The sequence below is a fragment of the Podarcis pityusensis genome (assembly GCF_964106645.2).
Source record: "Podarcis pityusensis genome assembly, chromosome: 6".
In the NCBI taxonomy this organism is placed as follows: domain Eukaryota; kingdom Metazoa; phylum Chordata; class Lepidosauria; order Squamata; family Lacertidae; genus Podarcis; species Podarcis pityusensis.
The window spans coordinates 51,284,576-51,294,987 of NC_138030.1; the positions used below are offsets into that span (position 1 = coordinate 51,284,576).

Consider the following 10,412-nt stretch of genomic DNA (forward strand, 5'->3'; position numbering starts at 1 on the left):
TCACAAGACACGGGAGTCACAGTTGGCTGAGCGCCCCTCTCGAGCGGACGCCATTTAAAGCAGCCCCTCTCTGGAGTCCTTTCACGTGCTGCTCATTGTCCCTCGTTCATTCCTCCCCCCCCCCCAAAAAAAAGTCCGCCCCCCCCCCACAAGGTCTGAGGGACAGTGGACCGGCCCCCTGCTGAAAAAGGTTGAGGACCCCTGGCTCACCCTATTCTGGTACAGTGGTACCTTGGGATGCGAACGGGATCCGTTCCGGAGTCCCGTTCGCATCCTGAACGCAACGTAAGCCGTGACGATGCATGTGCGCGGGTCGCGTTTTGCCGCTTCCGCGCATGCACGCAATGTCATTTTGAGCGTCTGCGCATGCGTGAGCAACGAAACCCGGAAGTAATGCACTCCGTTACTTCCGGGTTGCCGCGGAGCGCAACTCGAACGCGCTCAACCCGAAGCACATTCAACCCGAAGTATGACTGTACTGAGAGCTACATTTGTTAAAGTAGCAAACAGAATGGAACAATTGGTATCTGCAACAAAATGTTGCATTGTGGAATGCTCCTGTTCAAGGTTCCAGCTTTCCAGCCAACCACACAATTTTCTAGGATACTCCGTTCTCCTTCTCTCGTCTTCTCAACACCCCCACCCACTCACACAGTTGGTGAGCCATGCCAGGTGCACTGGTCATACACCATCATCATTGGGTTGTTCTTCCAAGGTTTCCACTTTGTTTCTCAGGTCTACGTTTTTGTACCTCGGCAAACATTGGGGTTTCCCAAGTCTTCTGATGCCTCCCTCTACTGCCATTTTGTCTGCACTTTGAATCCACACTTGGACTATGAGTTTGCTGTTAGTATCTAAGATAAGGATCCTGTTTTGCTATAGAGGTTGGTTGGTTTCTCCTGGAGTCTGTGCCCAAGCCATGCAGTTAGTTCCCACCAGAATGGGTATTTGCACTTCTTAGGCTGTATGTGTACTCAAGTAACAGAGTAATCTGTGGTTGCTTGGCTCTCTGTCATCATTCACAACTTGATTTATAATATTCCCTGGTTGACAGGGCAGTGGCTGTTTTGAGGAGAGAGAAAATGAAATGCTAGACTAAAGAAACGTAATTGTTTTGTGTGGCATAAATGTCAATTTATCCGGTTTATTTCGTTTCCTTCATTCTAATTGCTATATTTGGGTTTGGATGCTTCTGCAAGGTTTGCAGTTACTGATATAATATATTGGTTGCTTTTTCTATGCATTGTCAAAATGTGGCAGAGATTTTAATGCTAATAGCCAAGTTGCGCAAACTAAAACTTCTTGTTACAGCTACGTCCCTTTAGCTAGAACATTCCAGTGTTCAAGTTTCATGGGGGCATCTGGGATCTTGCTGCTTTCCCTCAGCCTTTTTTCTATTGCATACCCCATGGGTATGTTGCAGCCGTTGCGCAACACTACACTTTCAGATGTGCCCGTCCCCCTCATTTATGTTAATTTGGCATCATCTTGTTCGGTCCTCTTAGAAAAGGGACCAACACAATTTCAATACAGTGGTACCTCAGGTTACAGACGCTTCAGGTTACAGACTCCGCTAACCCAGACATAGTACCTTGGGTTAAGAACTCTGCTTCAGGATGAGAAGAAAAATCGTGCGGCGGTGGTGGGAGGCCCCATTAGCTAAAGTGGTACCTCAGGTTAAGAACAGTTTCTCTCGCCTCCTCTGGAAATACTATATGGCATTGATCCACTAGGACTGGGTTCGTGTATTCTGTACCCTGCTCCTTGACCTTTGTTCTTAAACCTGGTGGCTAAAGTTGATTCTCAAGCCTCAGGCAGTCTCTGCTGCTTTGATTCTATTTCTTGAGTTACTTTTACCAGGAACCAACATGCAAGCTGCCATCATGTGGCTTTGCTCTACAACATTTGGCACATATGAAATCGGTGATTTCCCCCCCCTCTTAAGAATCCAGCCAGCCCTGACTTTCTCATCTATTTTAGGATTACAGAAGACTCAGCAGTGACAACGTTTGAGGCGCTAAAGGCTCGTGTCCGCGAATTAGAAAGGCAGCTTTCCCGTGGGGACCGCTATAAATGTCTCATTTGCATGGTGAGTAGCTTGCCAGTTGTGGTCATGAATAAGAAAATGACTCTGTACCTCTGCCTGCCCTATAGGAAGGTGGCACAACTGGTGTGGAGAAACTAAAACCTTGTCTTTTGTCCCTCGATTCTGGATGAAAACGGCACAGCTCGGGAATATGTTTCAATGTGTGCTGCTGTGGTGTGGGCGACATATTGGACCCTGCAGATCTCCCTGTGTCCATGTTCCTGTCTCCCTGCATATACTGTAGGGTTAGAATACGGCCTATTAGCCAAACTCTTTCAAAGTTGTTGATTGTCTACTACACCCTGATGAGGAGTGCCTTGGCTCCTATGATTCATTTACTAAAGTGCTGAAGCGCCCTCTAGTGGCTTGGCGTCTGTAACTTTTTACATCTCTGGTTGCAGGGATGCTGATATCTTTCCTTCAAATTGTGTCTCTATTTAAGCCCCTCCAAGCTCCCCTCCCCCCCCCCAAAAAGGAATAATGGTATCACTTGTAAGGCAGATACTGGGCAGTGTGTGTGTTTCTCCTATTAAATTTTGAATATGATTCCCTTTTCGGCCCTTTTAAAGCAGGGATGGGGAATTGGTAGCCTTCTATATGTTGCAGGACTGCAACCCATATCATCCTAAGTTGGCTGGAGATGATGGGACTTGGAGTCCAACACTCCAAAGGTTTGCCACCACTCCTCTAAAAGGGTATTGCTACTGGCACTGTAATTGCATAGTTTTAATATACTTTGTGTCCTCCACCCCCAATAAAATAAAATAAATGTCAACATTACTTGCAGATCATTTGGGATTGAAAGGATATAGATATTTATAAAACTGTATTTTCTTAAAATAAGAAAAATGGAAAACTTGCTCTCCTCCTTTGCAGCAGTGACCTCCAATTCAGCTTACAATATTCGCTGAAGAATGAACATTTCTCCTGTCCATACTATTTACTGGGAAAGGCTTTTCTTCCTGCAACAGCTTATCTTTCCTTCCTCCTCATCCCCCTGCAATATTACATTTGTACAGTTGTCACACTATTGCTGCAGGATTAGGGCTCACATCTGCATAGCATCAAGGGGAAGGTTGCTTCCATTACTACAAAATAATAATAATAATAATAATAATAATAATAATAATAATAATAACAACAATTCTTGTACAAGTCCTTAGATTTAATGTTTTAGTTTTCTTTGGTTATGAAAACAATTAAAATAAACTGTGGGTGCTAGGGAAGAAACTCAAACGATAGAGTAACAGAGTGAAGTGCCTCTTTTCTGTTGTAAAAAGAATAATCATACAATAATTAGCTGTCATAAGAGATACTTGGCAAGTCATACTGTAAAATCAGGATATTCAAAATAAGGATTGATGCTGTTTCTGGCAAGCAGCTGTCATAAACCTGTTGATTTTTATTCCATTATTGTTCCCATTTGTACAGCAAGAGGTGATTACTATAACAGCTTGTTTTGTTTCTATCTACAAGTAAACATTGTGCTACATTGCAGTTGGATTATTAATAACAATACAGTGGTACCTTCAGTTGCAGACAGGATCCGTTCCAGAGCTCCGGTCGGATCCTGAGGTTTTCACAACCGGAGGTGCCTGTTCTGTGCATGCATGTGGCGCAGTAGAGCGCTTCTGCACATGCTCGTGTGGCGAAACCCAGAAAAATACTTCTGGGTTTGCCTCGTGCGTATTCCAAAGGATACGTAACCAGAGGTGTTCGTAAGTAGAGGTACCACTGTACTGTTATTATTTCTTACAATTTCTTAGGTGAGGCCTTCTAAAAACAACCTTGAGGCAATTTGCAATATAAAATACAAGCAATATAAAAATATAGAAGAATTAAAACAGAGACCACAGCAACCAACTAGTTGATATAAATTCTGAAAAGTCAAATGCCCAGCAGAACGTAACAATATTAACAATCATATGCCTGGGTGAAGAGGAAACTTCCTAGCACCAGAAATATATTAAGTTACTGCCAGGCAGACCTTGATGGGTAGAGCAGTCTGTAAACATTCTATTAACACTGAAAATTTCTTTTGTCTGAACTTCTCTTATGGAGGGTACATGGATGAGGGTCTTGGAAGATGACCTCAGGGTTCATTCTGGTATGCCTCTTTCAGAAGAGGCACAACGCTTTGAGGTTATGATGCTTTCCATTTCATGCCTAGCCCACTGTGTAAGGAATATGATTACTATTATTATTAATTACCAGCCTAGTAATTAAAGCACAATATTAAGAAAAGTTTGATCCCCCAGATGTAGTGTATTCTCAACTGCATGTGAATCTGAAGCTATGCTGTGTGGATCACATGAGAAAATGAAGGTGTACTGGTACAGTATGTCCTCTACATCCTGCCCTAAGAGCTCAGGATCTAATAGGGGATTTCTCAAAAATTTCGAATATATGATGAGGCTGTCTCAATTTTCTTTCCACAGGACTCATACACGATGCCCCTGACCTCCATCCAGTGCTGGCACGTGCACTGCGAGGAATGCTGGCTGCGGACTCTGGTGAGGCTATTAGTTTCTTGGGTGGTGATTCATACATTGTTTCTTATCCTCAAGTATTTTCCCATCGCTCTCAGCCTTTTGGCTAACATCAAGTGTAGTATTTTCCCTAGTTCAAGTTACAGTTGGATTGGAGTCTTCCCCAGGGATTCAGTGAATTTAATTTAGGGTGTATGGATTCTCCCACCTCCTTCTCTAACACTAGTGGCAGGATCATACACCTTCTGGTTAACTTTGTTGCATGTGATTTGGTTGGAAAGGTACTTGGCATCATTTCCAACATCACAAGTTGGATGACGTGGAGGGTATCCCAATGAGCTCTACACATTGGGCAGTATCCCCTTGACACTCTAGCCCACTGGGTTTTCACTTTGCACCCATGCTTCACCTACCCATCCCTATAGCCTCTCTCAGCCCTTTTGAAGAAGATGCAAGAAACTGCGCCACTGAGTGTTGAGTATTTAGGTCATGTGCTAGAAAGAAAGCATGCTGCAGGAGTATGACTAAATAACTATGGAGGTGCAGGATTCAGAGGAGATTGCAGACAGTCATGGAATGGTAGGGAGAGGCATGTTGACTCCATGGGTCTGTGTTTGTGTGAGTGAGAGTGCATATAAAAGAGAATTTTTAGGTGTGTGTGTGCACTCGCATGCATGCATGTGCAAGTAATATAAAATGAGTTTCTTCCTTTCAGATTTTCAAGGAAGGTGCCAAAAGATTTTGTAGTGCACAAATAGCTCAAACACATATTTGCAGATCTCCAAGAATTTAATGAGGAGAGAGTGACTATTTGCAAGTTGCAGAGATGCACATCTTTGGGATACTCCTGTACATGCATCTCAAAGATGCACATATAGGCGACAATAACCAGAAGCAGACCTGCAAAGAATCCATTAACACTACAGAGAATCCAGTAACCCTGCAGCCCTATTACACGTTTCTGAATGAAACGCAGCATAATCATAATTTATAATATAATTTTACAACCAAGTAACCATTGAAGTTGTCTTCTTTTTTTAGAAAAAGCATAGAAGATTGGCCCCAAATAGAGAAACATAATGCTAAAAAGACAAAAACCCAAAATAGTGCAAAGCAATAGTTACTAAAAGATCCATTCAGCCTTCAACTCTTCCTTGGTGAGGAATGTCTATGAAGACAGATCTGATCTCTAGGCATGAAGCTCTAAAACAGAGATTACACACACATTTTGCTAAGTTGCCCTGGGAACCTGTTGTAGGGCAGAATATAAAGTATTTATATAAAATAAAAGAACACAGGTCAGTTTTTGTGTAAACATAAGATCAGAACATTAAACATATATTTCAAACAAGTGATCTCTCTTTAAGACAGAAATATTTTAAAAGAAAAAACTGTGCTACAGCATTTACCCCTACAGAATCTACCATCTGTGGCTGTGTTTAAAAACTGCTAGCCACATTGTAAAAGTATAATGTCTCATACGACGTTTCTATCACACTATTATGACACAGGCAGGCTCCCCACCCACCCCGGCATTCATTGTAAAACCAACAGGATTAACAGGCAGATGCCCTCAGTGCCACTTTCACAGACTCGGGGACACCCCATATTCCTGACAGAAGCCTGGATATGTATTTTGCCACCCAACACCTTTCTGTAATGTTAACTTGGATGGTAAGCTTGGATGGGCTTGGATGGTAAGGTGTCATCAGTTAAATATAGTAGGGGGACCTGGTCTGAGGAACAAATACGCTTCTCTTAAGAACCCCTCAAGCTGCAGTTTGGCACTGAACGTTTGCTGTTCTAAAAGCACATCGAAAATAGTAAAAAATAAAATTTATTTGAGATGCACACAGATTACAGCTTCTTCAAGTAACTTTCAGCAGGGTCATTGCATACAAAACCCAAACAGAGTTGTAAGCTTTGGGGTGGAATGCATCTCTTACTGTCTCGCTTTTGAAAAAAACTTAACTGTCTTTGGAAGTGAAACTGGAGGGAATGTTTTACTACACCTTGATTTAGAAGTTGCTAGGGCTACTGGGAACCAGATGCAGTTAATGGACAGGATCCAGCTTGTGGGCTACCAACTGACTATCCTTGATCTTATTAGTTGACAACAGTTGCTTTCTGAAACTAGGTGTTCAACGGTTTTGTTCCTTTTGTTTAGCAAAGCATATTTGCATGCATACCACTTAAATTAGATGGAACTTGGTGGCCTTGCCTTACTGCTGCCCCCTTCCCCATCCCAAAGTTTCAGTCCCAGTGCCTTTTTGTTGTTGTTCATAAGATATGGCTCCCAGTACTTTTCTGAGCACAATTCAAACAGTTGGTGCTGACCTTTAAAGCCCTAAATGCCCTCAGCCCAGTATACCTGAAGGAGCGTCTCCACCCCATCATTCAGCCCAGACCCTGAGATCCAGCACTGAGGGCCTTCTCGTAGTGGCACCCACCCTGTGGAATGCCCTCCCATCAGATGTTAAGGAGATGAGTAATTATATAACATTTAGGAAACATCTGAAAGCAGTTCTGTATAGGGAAGCTTTTTAAGGTTTAAGGTTTTATTATGTTTTTATATATGCTGGAAGCCAGCCAGAGTGGCTGGGGCAATCCAGTCAGATGGGTGGTGTACAAATAATAATATATATTATTATTATTATTATTATTATTATTATTATTATTGATTAATTACTTCTACTACTACAAATAATTCTTGAAGCAAGTCTTAAAATGCTTGCCTCTCTTTCCAACGGAAGGTAAAAAGATCACTAAAACTCCAGAGGCAAGGCTACCGCTGGGCAATATCCATACATTACTGTTCCTGTATATTCCTTTTGTGTGTATCTTGAATGAGACACAGGTAGGCCCACCTGTATCTTCTTTCTTTCTATTTGAGTGCCATGCAAAGCAGTCCTGCTGTTGTTTTTTTACTGCAACAACTATATTTGCAAAAGGGAACAGTGCTGAAAATTGGGATAGCATTGATGGGAGGAACCCGTTCAGAGTGGTGCCCCAACACAGCCTGTGCATGTTCCCTGCACTGACCAAACACAACGTTCAGAGTTGGGAATTGCGCAGGGGATGTAATTAATAAGCAGCCGCTCATCTGTTCCCCAGCCCTCGCCTTTTCCCTACAGCCCGCAATTTATTAAAGCGGGGCCTTTTGCGAGGCAGGCTCTCACTAAAAAACCTCTCAGCCTATGTTCGCATGTTTCTAATGTAACCATTAAAACGTAGCCCGAAGACAGCAATAAAAACCCTGGAACGCCTTAGTGCTTTTGTGTCTTGATCAAAGTCAATGTGTGTAATCTCGTTAAGGCTGCCCTTCCCTCCTCCTCCTCTTTATGAATTTAATGGCACGCGGCAGCTGGGCTGGGTGTTTCATACTCTCTGACCTGCATTGTTCTAATTAAGGTATCTCCTTTTATTTTGGGCACAAAAGAGACGCTTGTGTGTGCCTACTGTGTATGTGTGGTTTTTTAGAGTAGCAAGGAACCTTGGCGTAATGGATTTAATAATTGCCACAAGTTACCTTTCTTTGGATGCAAAGCTGGCTTTCTTCCCTCTTGGTGAGGAGAGTGCCGCGAGTCCTCTGTGTGCAGCACACATGGAAAAATGTGCTCCGTAAAGAGGGCAGCATATTTCTCATGTTGTGCAATAAACAATTTGTTGCAGTTAATGGGAGTTATGGGGCGAGGCTGGCTTGCTGGGCTTCCTGACATGTTTGAACATTTCTGGAGATTTGCCATTCTTCCCCCCGTTAGGGAAAAAGTCAAGCTTTTCCTTCTGTGTCTGTGTTTTATATGACCAGACTAAATGTTTGCTTGGACTTCTTTGTACTGCGGACTAAGTAAGGAAACTGGAAACAAAGTGGGCATGAAATTCTTAAATTAACATAGGGATGAACATACTCTATGTCTCTGCCTGAGCCAAAGCATTCTCTATTCACTAACACAGGAATCACTGAAGAGCTGACCTGCAATATTTCTCATTTTTGACTGGCCTCCCAGAAATGACTGTCACATTCTTCGCTCTGGGTGACAGTTTTACCTGCTAATCATTAATATGTCATTTTCGGTGCATAAAGTTATTTTCCATCCTTATCCTTTTCATCTCCCCAAGAACAACCATGTTTAGCTGCTTTCCCATTTCCCATCTGGGAACTATAGCTGTAACAGCCCTGATATTGGAAATACAGTTGCTGCATTTGTTGAAAGGAAACAGAGTTTAAAAAGGCAGTGGGAATAAAAGACTACCCACAGCGATGAGAGATTTGGACCCAATTTAATCCTGCTTTCTGGTCAGCTGGAGCAACTGCTTCCAAAGTAAGAAAACAGTGCAGTCTGGGACATAGAGAGTTATTAGGGTGAGGAAACTGAAGCGGGAGAAGAGGATGTTTTCTTTTTCCTCTTCCTCTCCATGTATAAAATTAAGTTTGTAGCAGAAAAGCTTGTTTGCCTTCAATATAGTGACCCAATTTAGATGTAAGGGAGGTAAACAAAGAGCCCAGGATTGGACAGCACACTAAACTATAGCTTAGCCCCAAAAAGCATGGCAGCAAGGGAGGGAGGAGCAGAGCAGCTGTAATTTCCTCTCTGGGAGCCTGCAGGTTAATGCTAAACCATGGTTTGACTTAGCATTACGTGCAAACTGAGCCGGTAGCAAAGCTTACCAGGTTGCATTTGAAGATGTACAGGTAGCACTTGTCTCTAGTGCATAGCAGTTGGGAGTTCCTGTTGCCTGCATGGCTTCCTGGCAGACCTTGTGGATAATTATCTTCTCCACGTAGAATACTTTTAAGAGAGGGAACATACTATGGCAAGTAAGATGAAACAATATTAGGCTACACAGACTAAAGTCTGATTCAGAATAAGGCAGCTTTTTAAGTGTATACTTGCTCAAATATTCAAAACTCTTTAAAAAAATCAAAATGCTGGAACTGCATAGAGCCCAAGCAAATTTATTATTGTTGTTATTTATTAAATGTCTATACCATCCTTCAGCCAAAGATCACAGGGAGGTTTACAATATAAAACACCAAAGCATACCACAATAACAAACAAAAACAATACCCCCATATGCACATAATTTAAAAAGCCATAGATAGTTTTAATTAGCCCAAAGATGTGGGAGTAGAGGAATGTCTTGCCTGATGCCTAAATATATGTAACTTATGCATGGATTATATAACTGTATTCATTGATAGATAGATTTGAGTTTTTGTGCAGGGTTTTGAATTGTTTTAGCCCACTCAGTTGAAGATACATGCATCAAGTGTCTGATACTGCTAGGTGGTATGCAAACCTTAGAAACAATGTAGGCCCCTGACTGCAGCATACAATCTAGAGCAAAAGTGAGGAGCCTGTGGCCTAAGAGTCCCATGGGTCCCTTGGCCTAATCTCATGTGGGTGGGGGAGCCCAGAGGGACAGAAGGAGAATGGGGTGTTGGAGGAAGTAACCTGAAAGGTAACAATGGAAATGGGAGGTGGGTCCCCTGTAATTGATCAGTGCAGAACTATAGCAAGAGTTACCTGCCCCTCTCCTGGCTTGCCTGCTGGGCAGGGAGAAAGTAGGCGATTTGAAGAAAGGAAGAAGGGATGGCCTGCCCATTCTTTCTTCTGGCCATGCCCACTGCCCAGTATATGACTCCTGGGAGATTACTTTTTGAGAGATTTCTGCCCTTTACAGAAAAAATAAAAATCTTGATGCAGAAATTGACAAGACATATAGGGGGAAAGTGAAAGGAAAGGAAAGAAGTGTCAGTGAGGATAAGCCAGGGCGTTTAACCTCACCCCGATGAGTACATTGTTCTTATAACCTTTCCCTGCATCTCTCCTCTC

At 42.6% G+C, this 10,412-nt stretch overlaps 1 protein-coding gene and 1 long non-coding RNA gene across 13 annotated transcripts in view; one reads left to right on the top strand and one right to left on the bottom strand.

The window, feature by feature from the left end:
* RNF220 (ring finger protein 220) overlaps positions 1–10,412 on the top strand; it is a 327,498-nt gene that overhangs the window by 308,755 nt on the left and 8,331 nt on the right. For all 12 annotated transcript variants that reach the window (XM_081009391.1, XM_081009392.1, XM_081009388.1 and 9 more), the window contains 2 exons: positions 1,981–2,089; positions 4,525–4,599. In XM_081009391.1, the coding sequence (XP_080865517.1) occupies positions 1,981–2,089; positions 4,525–4,599 (184 nt within the window). The remainder of the gene's footprint in view (positions 1–1,980; positions 2,090–4,524; positions 4,600–10,412) is intronic.
* On the bottom strand, positions 5,346–9,347 carry LOC308479151. The gene is made up of 2 exons (XR_013987508.1): positions 9,245–9,347; positions 5,346–5,824 (listed from the first exon to the last, which is right to left on the bottom strand). It is a non-coding gene; the product is annotated as an uncharacterized lncRNA (long non-coding RNA).